Source organism: Chelonoidis abingdonii, chromosome 8 (genome assembly GCF_003597395.2).
Source record: "Chelonoidis abingdonii isolate Lonesome George chromosome 8, CheloAbing_2.0, whole genome shotgun sequence".
NCBI classification, from domain to species: Eukaryota; Metazoa; Chordata; order Testudines; family Testudinidae; genus Chelonoidis; species Chelonoidis abingdonii.
The window spans coordinates 35491607-35507718 of NC_133776.1; the positions used below are offsets into that span (position 1 = coordinate 35491607).

General features: G+C 41.9%; 1 protein-coding gene across 10 annotated transcripts in view; it reads right to left on the reverse strand.

The window, feature by feature from the left end:
- The window catches only part of AGFG1 (ArfGAP with FG repeats 1), an 81891-nt gene that overhangs the window by 32576 nt on the left and 33203 nt on the right, over positions 1–16112 (reverse strand). For all 10 annotated transcript variants that reach the window (XM_075068512.1, XM_075068517.1, XM_075068509.1 and 7 more), the window contains exon 3: positions 9094–9209. In XM_075068512.1, the coding sequence (XP_074924613.1) occupies positions 9094–9209 (116 nt within the window). The remainder of the gene's footprint in view (positions 1–9093; positions 9210–16112) is intronic.

Below are 16112 nucleotides of genomic sequence, written 5' to 3' on the forward strand. Positions count from 1 at the left end.
TAGACTTGGAGGTGGGTGGTTGCTTATAAAGGCTGGAATGTGAGACTGCTGATGATCGATCCCCGGAAGGGGACGCAGATGGACTGAGGGCACTGCGGAGGCAGTGTCCTCGAAGTGGACCCGCCAAGCAGGGAGCAACGTGGGTCCAGAGACGCCGACAGGGGGCAGAATAACGGACAGGACACCACCAGGAGGGGCGCTCCACTGGAAACGAGCTAATTCCCAGAAGTGACCAGCAGGAGCACCAGGTGGTGAGCCCGGCCCGTTACACCCCCTTCAGGTCTGACAATCTGGCGAGATTGTCAGGCCTGTTACATAATTTACGATCAAGCTGAAGAGACAGGTACTGGGTTTTCTTACGGACAGCAGAGCCTTTGGTTACAGTATTACACAGACATTTTGCACATTACGTTACTACCCAAACATTACATGGAAAACAGAAAGAAATAATCCATTTAACAATTATAATGGAAAGGCCAGTAAACCATGACCCAAGGTCTGGGAGAAGGTCCTCAAAACTAAAGATGTGATCAAGAGACACAGCACGGAAACAACAGCAGCATTTTGTTTATACATAGGTCATCCTGATATCTTGTTTTCTCTCACTTAAGAGACGCCAGTCTCTCTACACATTATCTCACAAGGTCAAAACAACTTCTCACACAGTTCTTTTCAGTCTCCTCACACAATCCTCACTTCTCCAACTCTCGTGTTATTAGGGTTACAGCTGGCCTAACTTTGGCTAACAAAGACTGTCTTGCATTCAGATCCCTACAAATCCCTGTCAGTTCTTTCTCTACTTCCACACTCCCTCCTTTGTACTTCTGTTACAAGAGATATTTTTCAAACCTCTATTTAGCACTAAGCCATTGGATTTCAGATTCTGCGTTAGAGGTTTTCAGCCTTAGGGTTTGCCTGGATGCAGTGACAATTCATTGATTGGCACGGACATGAAGATGTTACTATTATTCAACGGTCTTTTACACCAACATAAATCCTAAGCTACACTAACAACCAGACAAGCCATACCATTTCCATAGCATACAATGGGTTGTTGTTACAGTTTTAGTTATAAGCACAGTACATCATACTTAGTACATTAAAAGACACTCTAAAAAGCTGTATGAAGGCACACTTTGAACTTGACATACATTTTGAGCATGTGAAATTTGCACCTTGTATTGCGGATAGGATACAGGTACGTTATTTAATCACTGGAATGCGTTTCAATACAAGTAAATTTCCAGTTGGCAGAATCCATTTAGGAGAGCATATACCTGCTGAAGGAGTTATCCAGACACAGGGCACAGCCTGCTAGAATAAACCCCCAAATCCAATCAATACCACATTCTTCAAGCAGGGTCCCACATTTTTCCTGCCAGCTATATTCTTTGTTCTTTGCACAGGAGGTCAGTTCTTAATTGTCCTTTTTAGTCAGGGAATTCCTGGACTTTGGCAATTTCAGTGGAGTGAGTGTTCCTTCTTCTTTTCCTAAGCAGTCGTGGTTCATCATCCTACAGGGGAGATTTTACCGGTACATCACCCTGTTAATGTTTTGATTCTTCTAGAAAAAGCACAGTATGTCTATTAGTGGCCAAGGGAGACGTTACTAGCTCTGCACCTTGTCCTTTTCTTCCTGCTTGTCCAGAAGGCACAGAAGGCGAAATAGGCTATCATCAGTAGGAGATCCTCCCCGAGCGTGGGGGATCTTTTTTCAGTGAGAATCATGGGGTCAGGCAGTCAGTCTTTGGCCCTTCACAGCGGCTGTTGGTAGTCAGCAGGACTTAATTAAGGTCCTTTTCAGCATGAGCCAAAGCAGTCTTTTGTTGTGGACCTTTTACACGATCTTGTCTCCTGGTTACAAGGAGTGGCAGGCTGCTAAGGTCCTGGGGTACGCTTCTTTACCTGTGAGAAAAGAAACCTAAACTTTCATTAGTGCCTGCGTGTTTTTGCAGATCTCACAGCTTTTTGGGGCACATTCAAGCCCGCTCATTTTCTTGACTGTCAGCCAAGTCTTAGCTGGAGCAGTGTCTGATGAAGTCGTGTTTTATCTTTAGCCTGAGCATACTAGACTATTTTTCCAGTTTTAATTCATTCTGTTTCTTTTTCCTTCTTCTTCTTGGCTTCTTTTAACTACAAGGAACTTCCACTCTTTACTGCATACACCTTTTTCCCCAACAATGAAACATTAACATGCCATTATACAGTACATAGTTCTTATTATTTAATGTATGCCACATATACGCTTATACTAAAAACTAACTTTATTACAGAGCTTTGGTAGCAAACAAGTCCAGGACAGGCACACCCCACTTTGGGAGTCCCTTAATACAAACCTCTAGTCAATTAAACTTCCCCACCATCCCTAGCCTCTGGCTAGAAATCTGAGTAGCCAGAAGATCTCATGTACAATATGAGGAGGGGTTAACTTTTCATGTCCTTGCTTCCAAAGACTGTTGGTATGCAAAATTTTAATAAACATTTTTTTCGTTAAAAGATTGGCCAATGAGTTTCTTTTCTTACTTTGAGCAAATGTGTTAGATTTAGTATTTACATTTTCCTGATTTATCCAAACACTTTTGTATTCCACAGTTGAAAAAAACAAGCATCTGCATTCCAGTCCTAACCCCCCTCTGCCTGATTCCAAACCAGACCATCCCTGAAAACACTAAAAACAACAATTCTGGCCACGAGACAAACACCACAAGAACAGACATGGAACACAAACATAATTCCTATTGGGTGCCAGTAAATGCATGGTATGTTGGAATGCTGTTCAGCTTGGGACAATCAGTTTTCTCTAATTATCTGAAAGACAAAAAAAGAGGTTCTGTGCTTTCTTCAGCTTGACAGTAACAGTGGAGAGGGCAAGCTCCAGAGTCCAGAAGACAAGAATAAATGGTTTCCTTCTTTGAAACATTTCCTTTTTCGAACCACTATGTAAAGGCCATTACTTAACATGTAATCCAGACAGGCTATCTTTAGAGGGTTCACGCAGAGACCCACCAATCTGTCTTTTGACACTCAAACAGAGAATTACCACAGAGAGCAGAGGGATTAGGTCTAACCAGGATTTTTCCACTTCTATTACACTGCCGCTACAGGGACGGAGAGAGGGGATCTCAATTCGAACCTCAGAGGCTTCATCGCACACAATGGCCACCCTGGAAGTTAACGAACGAGAGGTTCAGTTCCACCCACCACACCTAACGCCCGAAATGTATACAGAGCAGAAAAAACAACAGTAACCTGTTAAACAGACAGACCAGAACCAGATAGCGAACCAGAACCAGATAGCATTTCTTTATCCTATTAGGGCTCCACCTTATCGGAGCCACGAAACCCAGGGGCCACGGTGAAGCGAGGAAGAGGGGTTAACACCCTGGTGGCACTGCTCCCAAGTTTGCCGCAGGCCATCTTGAGTCCGATGTCCAAGCTAGGAGACGTCCCATCTCTGGTCGCCAGAATGTTTACCGAAATATCGGTGTTTGCCTAGCTGGAAAGCTAATAACAGCCTGACAGGGATAAGGAAAAGATGCTTATTCTTCACAAAAAGGAGGTCTTTCACTGTAACATAAAACCCTATTCCATACAAAATACAACAAGCCTTTTATACACTTTTAGACAAAGACCTCGCGTAACGCTTGATGGAGGTGTCAAACCCGCGTCACGCAGAAAACGGTTTAGCAGCGCGAGACAGAAGGAAATAGATAGTTAAAGTTCAGGTTACTGGATATTTGAGGCTTCTTGCTTCCCACTACGGCGCGAGCAAAGGGCGCACCAGTAACTTACAGCATATTTTAATATATATACTTGAGGGGATTAAAAGATGATGGGAGATATATATCATTGCCTGGTTATCCTAAACGACCCCGTGCCTGTTTAATGTGAGACGCAAACATATAGACCGGAGAATTAATGGGGAAATCTAATAAATCCAGAACTAAGACTCTCATGATTTATATTCTCAAATACTTCTACAAATATTAAAAGAAAATGTTTGAAGAATTAAACACAGGAACAGAAAAAAAGGAAAACACGAGCCCTATAACTGAACAGTTTCCGGTCATGTTAGCTGTAATTTTTTAGTTCCTTGTTTGTTCTGCGGAAGGGATGCACACAGGAAGAATAGCCTGATGCAGACCTTTAAAGGTCAATGGGAACCTCCCTCTCAGTGGAAGGTTAGACTGTCCTCACTTCTTCTTTGAACTCGAACCAACTGAGCGGAAGTAACAAACCATAAAGAAGACAGGATCAAAGCAGCATAGGAAAAAGTAGGAACCAAATCCAAGAACAAACAGCTGTTTCCTGCATGCAGGAGATGTTGGAGAGAGGGGAAGGAGCGAAAGGGGGCCCACAGACCCCCTGGGGTACCCTCACGGACCCCAAGGATCCGTGGATCCCAGTTGAGAAGATTGACTAAGATTGGTTCCCTTGCTGACTAGTGAGATGATTTATTCCAATTTCAATCAACTCTGAATCAAGGACACCCATTTCGGCAAAGCTCTCCTCAGGGCTTTGTTGACCCTCTTGTTTTCAGGCTGTAGATGAGGGGATTGATCAGGGGGTCAAGACTGTGTTGAAAGAATGAAAACACAGGGCTCTCAGCGGCCCAGTGGTAACATGTTAGACATTATTAGGTCCCATAGGAAACTGTTACTACGATAAGATGGAGGACAGGTGGAAAAACGCCTTCCGTTCCCAGGTGGAGGATTCTCGGATGGTGGAATGATATAAACATAAGATGCCAGGGTGAAAAGAAATGAATTAACAATGATTTATGGAAGAGAAGTGAGGGTCGCCAGGGTAACCAGACAAGTGTCACTGCAGGAGAGATTAGTGCGGGGTGAGATCACAAAAGAAATGATCAATTTTTTAGGCCACAGAATTCTAATTGTGACATAAAATATATTAATATGGATTAGAACGATGAGTGAACATTAACCAGATCCAGCTGCTAGCTGCTACAGAACTTCCATTTCATAAGTGTTGCATTAGCGCAGGGTTTACATATCGCTAAGTACCGATCATAAGACATCACAGCTAACATATAACATTCAGCAGTTGCTAGGAAACCAAAACCATAAACTGAACCATGCAGCTGTAACAGAAATGGTTCTGTCCCCTGTCAGAAAAGTGGCCAACATCCTGTGCAGGATGGTGAGGTGTAGGAGATCTCCAAGCAGGACAAGTTCCCAGAAGTAGTACATGGGAGTGTGAAACTGTGATGATCAGCCACAACTAGTGCTGCATGAAGCAGTTCGCAGCCTTAGTGATTATGTAGATCCCTAGAAACAGCAAGAAGAAAGAAGTTGCAGTCCAGGGAGATTCCCGAATCCCAGCAGATGGATCTGTGATTGTCGTTTGATTTTCCCTTCTGCTTTCTCCATTCTCCATGTGTGCTGCAACTAGTGATTAAGGAAAAAAATACTGATTTGTGAAGGGAGTTTGCTGTACAATGTGTGGTTTCCCTTTATCTGATGATTATAAATTGAGCTGTGCCAGTGAGGCGACCGGTTTATATTCCCCCCAACTGAGGAACGGCTTCTCATTCCAGCGTGTTGCACAGAGATAAAGATAGATTTTCAAACCATCCCCAGCCGAAAGAGCAGGAACACGGTGATTCTATTTTCTTTACCTGTTCTCGCTTCTATTCATCCGTTCATGGAGTTAATGGCTAAAAGGGACCATTAGCTCATCTCATTTGACATCCCTATAACACACACCAAAGAATATCCCCAGTTAGTCTTGCATTGAGCTCATTAATAGTTGGATAAAAACATATTTTCAAAAAATCAGCCAGAAACCAGATAACTTAATGGTATTTTAGAGGCTAGTGGGTTTTTCAAAGGCATCAGGTAACTAAAAACTCATTGATCTGAATGGGTGTTAGGCAGGTAGCTACTTTTGAAAAATCCAAGTTAGGCATCAAAAATACCTTTAAAGTTCTGGCCAGCGGTGAATTACTCAATGCTTATACAGAAAGTTGTGTGGTGAGCAGAGAATAGAAACCCACGTCTAGTCTAGAAACCCCAAATGACTGGCTAGGCCGGGTTTCTCAAACGTGGTCTCACTTGCATAGGGAAAGCCTTCTGTGCGGCCGGGGCGGTGTGTTTCCTTGCCCTGTCTGCAGATCCCAGCCGAACGCGGTCCCCAACTGGGCGATTGGATCCACTGCTCCCAGGCAACTGGCAGCTGCTGAAAGTGTTGCAGGCCGAGGGATGTATTTGGGCTGCTGCTTCCAGCAGCCCCCATTGGCTACAGCGGTGAACCGCGGCCAGTGGGAGCCATGAACGCCTGGACCTGCGGACGGCAGGGTAAACCACACCGACCTGGCCCACCAGGCTTTCCCTACACAAGCAGCGACCCCGTTGAGAAACCCTGAGCTAATGTTCTTAATCATTGGGTACCCTTCCTTCTTGAGAGCTAAGCTGGAGCATTAAAGGCCAGAGAAAGTTTGTCCCACTGGTGCCACTACTTAATTGTAAGCATTTCTAGTTCTCCATGCCCATTTCAAATGTACAGCCCTTTCCTGTGTGGTGCTCAAAAACCTCCCAGGAAATGCTGAGGGCTCTCCGCGCCCTTGCCATCCATGCAGAAGACACACAACAGAAGATACATAGATTCACAGGTGTTGGGTGGGCAGGACGCAATAGAATCTGCACTAGAGGAAGGGCTGGGTAGGACAGCTGAGAAACATTAAGAAACTGAGGAGAAGGTGGAGAAAGGTTTCTGAGAAAGTGAAATGATGTCCAGATAGGGAGACAGACGATAGGGTATGCTAGGTGATTGATGGATAGACAGAGGAGTTATGGAACTCTCAAAGGAGAGATAGGTAATAGGTAGACAGATATGTGCAGGATTCAACAGAGATTTTTAGGATGTCTCAGTAAAAAGATGGAAGGCGATGTGAAAGGGATTCGTTTAGAGAGAGGAGATGAAAAGACAGAGAGGACTTTAGAAGAGGCTTGATATAGGGATATGTTTTAGATTAGAAGCGGTGCATAAAATGGGCTTATTAGAGCAAGAGAGGTGAGGGGTGGCAGATAGATTTCCTGTTGTTCTCGGAGTTTCTCTAGTGAATTAAAAATCATTGTACATTCTTAAGTTCTTACTCAGGCAAAGCTCCAGTAGTGAAGACACTGACAAGAGGAATTATTCAAGGTTTGCCACCTTGTGACTGGTTCTCACTTGCTTTAATCCTCAGCATGCAGCAGCACCTGTCCATCGCGGTGAAGGTCTGCTCTTTACAGTCAGTCTTGTCCTTCTCAGTTCAGGAGAGAGAGCTGAGAAGTACAAAAGGGGGGAGTGTGGAAGTAGAGAAAGAACTGACAGGGATTTGTACGGGATCTTAATGTATGACAGTCTTTGTTAGCCAAAGTTAGGCTAGCTGTAACCCTAATAACGGGAGATTTGTAGAAGCAAGGATTGTGTGAGGTGAGTGAAAAAGAACTGTGTGAGAAGTTGTTTTGACCTTGTGTAAATAATGTGTAGATAGACTGGCGTCTCTTAAGTGAGAAAAACAAGATATCAGGATGACCTATATATAAACAAAATGCTGCTGTTTTCCATGCTATGTCTCTTGATCACACCTTTAGTTTTGAGGACCTTCTCCCAGACCTTGGGTCATGGTTTACTGGCCTCTTCCGTACAATTGTGAAATGGATTATTTTCAGTCTGTTTTTCCTATGTATTGTTTGGGTAGTAATGCAATGTGCAAAATGTCTGTGTGATACTGTAACCAAAGGCTCTGCTGTCCGTAAGAAAACCCAGTACCTGTCTCTTCAGCTTGATCGTAAATTACGTAACAGGCCTGACAATCTGGGCCAGATTGTCAGGCCCGAAGGGGGGGACTGTAAAAGTTGCTGGTAGCCCCCCCCTTAATAGCTTACAAGCAGCCAATAGGGGGAAGCAGAAGCCTCACGTATACAGTAACCTGAACTATTGAACTCTCTTCTTCTGCCTCAAAGTAGAGAAAACTTGCTTCAAACCAGTTTTTACTGAACAGATAACAGAACTGAGAGGTTTGACACCTACCAATCAAGTGTTAACATGCAAGGGTCTTTGTCTAAAAGTCTACAAAAGGCTTGTGAAATTTGTATGGAATAGGGTCTTTGTACTGAAGTACAAGGCTCTCCTTTTCTCTGCACAATAAAGCATCTTTTCCTTATCCCTGTCAGGCTGTTATTGGCTCTCAGCTAGGCAGACCCGATATTTTGGTAACACTACTCAGGTCAACAGGACTGGTGCCTATTTATTACCCACAGTTGGAATGACAGACTAATTATGAGCTTGTATTGTCCAGTGGGCCTACTGAACAGTACAAGAAAAGGCTGGGCCTGAGGGATATGTGGGTGTTGCCTTATATGTGCTTCGTGGAGGCTGGGCATAGATTCATGTACTCAGTTGGGAGTGATTTTGTATGCTGGTGGTGTGAATGAGCAGACCCTGGAAGGGTTTGCTGTTCACTAGCAAAGGCTGGAGAGCTAAGGGGACACAGCAGTCCCTGGGGAATGTCACACTAACATATGTGGTGCATCTACTAACAAAAGTCCATGTCTTCGTAAAATTTTAAATGAATGTCTAGGTTTGGCAATGTTCAAACTATGCAGATGTAATGTTTAGTGCTTTACAATGCCCAGGTCTACCCTACAGACTTATTCAGTACAACTCTGTTGGTGGGCAAAGTAGGTACGACAACCTCACCACCGGTGTAGATAGTGCTATGTCATCGGGAGAGCTTCTCCCATTGACATAGCTCCCGTCTCTTGTGAAGGTGGATTAACTATGCCAACAGGAGAAGCTATCCTGTTGGCATAGTAGCATCATCACTTAAGTGTGGCAGCTGTGCCGCCACAGTGCTGTACGTGAAGACAAGTCCAAAATCTTCCATAAGGTATAGTGCCTTCTTTAAAAATTGAGAAGTCATTAAGTTATTTTCAGCCACAAAGTAACACTCATTTTTAATCACAATGAAAGATTGACTTTAGTCAGAAATTTACAGTAAACCCAAAAGGGATTTCTGGTTACAGAAACACACACAACAAAATTAATTTTCTATCAAAACTAACTGAAAGCGTTAGCTTAGCTTACCATCTTTTCTTTTCATATTTTTCCTGTAGAAACTCCTTAACTTTCTGTGGATCCCTGAAGTCTGGAATTGCTGATGATCGATCATCAAATAATCCTAGCCAAATCTGTTTACATACCTTATTTGGAGGGAATAATGGAGGAGGGAGAGGAAAAAAGAGAAATCAGTATTAAATAACTTTCAAGTTCAAATTTATATTTTCATTCTAAATTTACAACCATAGATCGAATGCATAATTTTTTGAATATCCATTCTTACCATGTTTATTTGCAAAGGACTTGTCTGACACTAATTGATATTTCAGCCAAGTGAGTGTACAGTGCACTGTTTAGATGTTGCAAGGCTATCGATCTCAGCAAGGCAAACAGAAATCCTAGTCTCTTATTTAAGAGGCACATACAGGAAGTACTTGATTTTGAAAGTACTCCCAATGGTGTAACACATCTAACTGCCATTTTTGTCTTTAGCAATACTTCTCCCTGAGGTCTACACATTCAAACCACAGACAAGATTCTGTCCTGCTTCTCTGTTCAGCTTACAGTGACTTGTAAAGTTTGGCAGACCCCCAACTTATTAATTATATTTGTGTGCATTTGTTTTTAAAAGTCTTTGAGCTTTTAAAATTTACGAAGCACTGTATATTGGTATTTAGCTGAACAAAGCAAATTCCTGTCTAATATATGAGGAGCTTATGGAACAGCAAGGTTTCCTAGAAAAAACAAACATACGGTGTTTAAAAAAACCAAGGATTTCACATGTAAACAGAAGTGTCTCAACTGGTCCTGTTCCTTCAATGGTACAAATTAATAAAGTCGAGGAGAGAATGAAGACTCCATCAGCCTTTATTGCCAGTAGTTTTTATAACTCAGCAAAAAACAGAATTAGCAGCTGAATACTTAGCATTAATTACTTTGTACTCAGTAAAAGAGGAACGAATAGAAAAGTAACCCAGCACGGGTGAGGGCAGAGATACAAGTTATCTTGCTTGATTAAAGGTTTTTGGTTTGGGTTTTTTTTAAAACCCCACAGTTCCTCAAATAGGGTTAGAGCATATCCGTCTGCCAACAATTTAAGAGTCCCCCAGTGACAAAGAGCAAGTTCATTCCCCATCTCAAAGTTTCTAAAGTATATTTTTAAAAAGTCAAATCTTTAAAAAATATACACAAATAAGTTAGTGAGAATATGCATTTCTACTGCCACATATTACATATTTTCAACAAAAGTCTTACATTATCAGATAAACTCTGAGTACAATGATGCAATGACAGATTATTCCTGGGACCATATTCTATTTTAATCATAAGGTTAAAAAAGGATTGTCAAACTTAGTGCTTCACCGCTAAGCACTCATTCTAAACTACACGAACACACATACATATAGTAATCTGCACCCCAAAAAAACCTCAAAGGTCTTTATAAATTTGAGTTATATAATCTAAAAAAGTACATAAAGGTCACTTCTTCCATTATTGAAATAAAACCAATGAAGTGAAAGGTGGCAACTCTTTGATAATAGTACAAGAAATGGATAACTTATTTAATTAAAGCTGCCCAGGAAATATAGGTAGGAAGAAAGTGATGCTGGAATTTAGCCAAGACAAAGGAATAAATATTCCTACAAAAAGTGCAACTGGAATCTTTAATGGCCACAAATCTCTTCTGGAACACACTGACAGCACAGTGCACTGGCTTAATAGATTCAGAGGGTCATGTTTCACTTTCTGAATCATAAGTACTGCTTCCTATATCATAGCTGAGTGCCAGTTTAATACATTCTGTCAGACTTTCAATTTGGCTTTAAGTACGTTCATCCATGGTAAAATGACCGATTCAGGTCAGTGGTGTCCAACCTTTCCAGTCTGAGTTTGGAAGATATTTCAGGAAGGTCAAGGGGGCACTAGAAGTACTTTTGGGAAGATTCTCTACTCTTTGCATCACTCAAGTTGTTTAAAGAAAACAGAAGCCATCCCAGAAATCCCTTGCAAGGGATTCCCTTCACGTGGAGTTCCCAGAAGGCAGAGCAAGCACATGCCAGGGGTCTAAACTAGCACTACTACTTTGTCGCTATAGCTATGCCACTATACCCTACCAGCAAAGTACTACTCATGTGAACTGTGCTTGTATCAGCAAAACTATTGTTTTGCCAGTATAGCTTATTCCATTCACTAACTACATAAATACACACTGTCTTTTTAAATGCAAAACATGTTTTGCTAAATTTTCTTCTGCATCTAGCACATTTTATGGTAGTTTTATTGAGCTAATAAACAAGTTTAAAATGCTGGTTTTGTGCATTAATTGATTTCCAATTTTTATTCAAATATGGCTTGAGACAAACATCAGTCGGTATGTCTAACTACAATCTTAAATGAATCTAGATTAGGTCAATTTACAGTCTCTGCAGTAATTACTGCTGATATGCACACAACCCTCCTTCTGTCAGTGGTGGGTGTCCTCATCAGGAACACTTCCACCAACTGAAGAGGGGCAGCATAGGGGCTGGGAGCCAGGGCTCTCTGCTCTCCACTGGAAGCGGGGATGGTGGAGAAGCTGCCTGGTGCTTCTCAATGCCCTGCTGCCAGCCCAGGATGACCAGACAGCAAGTGTGAAAAATCGGAACCAGGGGAGGGGGGGGGTAATAGGACCTATATAAGAAAAAAGGCCCAAAAATCGGGCCTGTCCCTATAAAAATCAGGACATCCGGTCACCCTATGCCAGCTACTAAGGGCTTCTCACCTCCAGCAGGGAGATCCACGACTTGAGTCCAGTCAGCTGCTGTGCTCCCCAGCAGGGAGCTGAGGGGGCAGCCGAAGGCCCAGCTGGGAGCAGGGAGTCTGGCTCTCTTGTCAATTTCACAGCTCTAGGAGCCATGAAATTGACAAGACAGCCAGCAGAGGATATAAGCAAGGCAGTGTCTACACTGACATCACCCTACCCACACCAAAATCACTCCACCTCTGTGAGTGATGTAGGGCTTATTATGTCAGTGTAGTAGGGCACTTACATCAGCAAGAGCAAGGCTGTACACTGTGTACACTGACAAAGTTAGGTCAACATAAGCTGCCTTATGTTGACCTAACTGTGTAGTGTAGACTAGAGCAGAGTTTCACAAACATTTTTTAACCTTCAGGAATTAAACTTGCAGTAGACCAATTTATTTTTAAACTTGGAAGTAGACCAATTTATTTTTATTGTTCAAATACACCTCAACACAAAAGCAGTAACTTGACTAAAGTTTCTTTGATTTACTCTATCCCTTTTTAAATTAAACGCATGTTACAAGGGCTAGCTTTGACAGAATCCCTGCCTCACTTCCAGGCATCACTCATAGGTTTTACCTCTTCACTGCTTCCAGCAACACACAATGAGTACTAAGCACAATTTGGGGAGGGACGGAGGACACACATAGCTCCACTGTTATGCACATAATCTATTTGTTTCCCTTTTGTTAGGACAAATACAGGCATTGTTTGGGTTAAGCATTGCAGATTTCACTATTCCCAAACTTCAGGGATGCAAATTAAGTTTATCATTAAGGTTACATTAACAAAAAGAATGAAAACAGCAGAGATGGCACTCACATGATGACATTTGTATCAACTATTAATGAAGGTATTACTTATTACAGCTAAAGTCAAACTGGGGCCTTGGCTACACTGGTGCTTTACAGCGCTGCAACTTTCTCACTCAGGGGTGTGAAAAAACACCCCCCCCCGGAATGCAGCAAGTTACAGCGTTGTAAAGCGCCAGTGTAAACAGTGTCCCAGCACTGGGAGCACGGCTCCCAGTGCTGTAAGCTAGTCCCCTCGGGGAGGTGGAGTACCAGCAGCACTGGGACAGTTCTCTCTCAGTGCTGGTGCCGCAACCACACTTGTACTTCAAAGTGCTGCCGCGGGAGCGCTCCCGCAGCAGCGCTTTGGAGTTTCGAGTATAGCCAAGCCTATAACAAAAGCCCTTTGAAGAGCTGTGTGTTAAGGTTTGCCTTGCATAAGCTTTAAAGGGCATAGACTATGTCTGCATTAAGTACCATCCTACAGTCTCAGATGTTTCTTATTCTAAAAAGTGATGCATGTGCCAAATTTAACTGAATTACACTCAAATTGCATGTTGTATGTATCTGATATGCTGTAGAGCGGTGGTGATCATTTAGTATGTGTGTCATGATAGCACCCAGATGCTCCATTGAAGAACATACTGTTGAGGCTGTTCACTGACATGGACCCAGTCCTGAAAATTTCAGAACCTAAAAAAAGTTTGCTTCAAACCTTCGATTGTAATCTACAGTTCAAGCATGAAATTCTTCCTGTAGTCCTTTTAGAATAGCAATGATAGACACACATCTGGTGTATTTTTAAAAACTGAAAATTTATGCAATGTAAGAGCAGGCACAGCACATAAGGGATTACATAGAGAAAAAACAGTGCCACAATGAAAATAGAAAAAAAAAAGTTTTAAAATGGCAGAGACTAGGAAATGGTGGTAAATCAGAGATCACAAAAACATTTAAAACCAGATATAGTACTTGTTTTTAGTGTTCTAGTTTAAGAGTCAAAATATCCAAATAATGAAAACACTGATTTGAAATTTTAACATAATCTACTCAAACTGTAACCTAGCTGGAACATATAAACTTTAGAATTGCTAAACATTTTGGTGACTAAACCTTTTAACTGCTGCCTCGCTGGTAAGTGGGCCATGAGATAATGCACCCAAAGAGATACTTACAGTATCTGAAAGCTATTAGGAAAAATTCTTAAGTGAACAATCAGATACAATAGTGTATGCCAGGGGTTCTCAAACCTTCTCTGCCGAGGGAGAGACTTTCTTTGACAGTATCTAGGACCGCGATTTCCCCACATCGCCCCCACCCCCTTACAACCACCCATACTATGCCACCCTTACTTCTGTACTGCTTTGCTGGCGGTGCAGCCTTCAGAGCCAGGCACGCAGGCTGCACCCACCACTCTCTGACCACCTTGCTTTGGTAGCAGCATAGAAATAAGCATGACAATACTGTGACCCCCTCTACAATAGGCTTGCAATCCCCTTTTGGGTCAAGACCCCCCGTTTGACAAATGCTTGTGTATGCTGAAGGGAACATGGTCAGCAGAGATCACTTGCATTGGGAATCAACCACACAAATTCCAGGCCTAAAATGGTACTTAAGTCTCATCAAGACCAGCTGTAACTGACTTGCAAACATGAAAGACTACACTGTAGTTCAAGCTTTGACCTCACTGATAATTCCCAATCATTCACCAGGATAAATGAAAAAGTTTCCTTTAATTAGCCATTGTCCCTTCAGCGGTGATATTAAGTGTACCAAAAGATAGAATCTCTACCATTTTTCTATTTTGAATATTAGGTCTGGTCCATAGTTGTGTTATATGTCGTTCCCTACTGCACATATACCAATGCTTTGAGCTGGATTTAGCATCCTATTATGGAGATTATTCCACAATTTAGATAGAATTGGTAGGCTGACTCAATTAAAGCTCACAATTCTAATATATTTCTCAAACTCCCAGGGAAGAGACAGTTCTTCATTCCTTCACCTTTATATCCTTCTAACATATTGAAATAACCCGTCTCATCATTTAGTCAAACTACACAAACGTCGCTTTTAATCTACCCTCATAAAACCTATTCAAGCCCCTAATTACTGCTGTAGCTCTCTGGAATCCTTCCAGTTTATCACTGTCTTCTTGACCACAAGAGAAAAAAATATATACAGATAGAGAGAGAAATGAAGACCTTTATCTGTTCCTCAGCTGCCAAACTGTAAAAGGAGGATACTACTACTTCCTCTCTCACACTCCATCTTGTTTAGTTAGATTGCAAGTTCTTCAGGGCAGAGACACTCTCATGCTTCGGGAAACACTCCTGCAGCAGGGCACAAGTAGACAAATGGACTTAACTACCTGTAGTTTCAGCTTTTATTTTGAAAGGACTGTGTCTCCCGCTGTTTTGGCTTTGGAGAAAGCCTTGAAAATGCTACCAGAGTGGAACTGATGCAGTAGCATCTGCCCAGTTTCGGAGAGACCAAAATAATAGTTTTTAGCTGTCAAGTAACCCATTAATTTCATCTGAATTAGGCAGCACAGACACCAAGAATGATACTTTAAATGCAAATGCTTAACTTTTTCACTCCTCAAAAACATGCACAAAAGGAGAGCATTTATGTTATAAACATCTATTCCAGCATTTTCCAAAATGGGGGCACAAAGCAGTGGGGGAAAATATATAAAGTAAGGCTAGGCCTACACACAAACTTTCACAATTATGTCTGCCAGGAGTATGTAGGGGTGTGATTCCAACATAGCTGTGCTGGGCAAGAGCTTCTGTAGAGATGCCGTTATTTTGTTTATGTACATAAACAATTTGCAAAGCAAAAAACTAGAGATGACAACAAAATTATGTTTCAAACCGGAATACTTATGGCAGGAAAGATTTGGATATAGTTTCCTTGCATAAGCAAGTTATAACTGTTTAATAACTAATATTGACATCAGAAGTGCTGAATTACTAATCGCAGTAAAGTAAAAAGAATTGTATGCTTCCAGTAATAATGACATCTGAAAGTACATTTTGTATAAAGTCAGGTTGAGTCAATAATTAAACCTGTAACTTGCTTTCTACTGCACAGTGTTATGAACACTCGATCCCTGAAAATCCTTTCCCCCTGAAGTAGTTTCTCGAACATGGAGGGGGGTTAAGGGAAGTCATAAACAGATAGTTAAGGGTTAATGTCTCTTTTACCTGTAAAGGATTAACAAGCTCAGTGAACCTGGCTGACACCTGACCAAAGGATCAATCAGAAGACAAGATACTTTCAAATCTTGGTGGAGGGAAGTCTTTGTTTTGTGCTGTTTTGTTCAGTTCTTTGTTCTCTCTTGCGATTAAGAGAAGCCAGACATGTAACCAGATTTCTCCAATCTTACTGAAACAGTCTCTCAGGTTCAAGATATTAAGTAATAGATAGAAAGCGGATTAGATTTATGTTTGTTTTCTTTATTTGCAA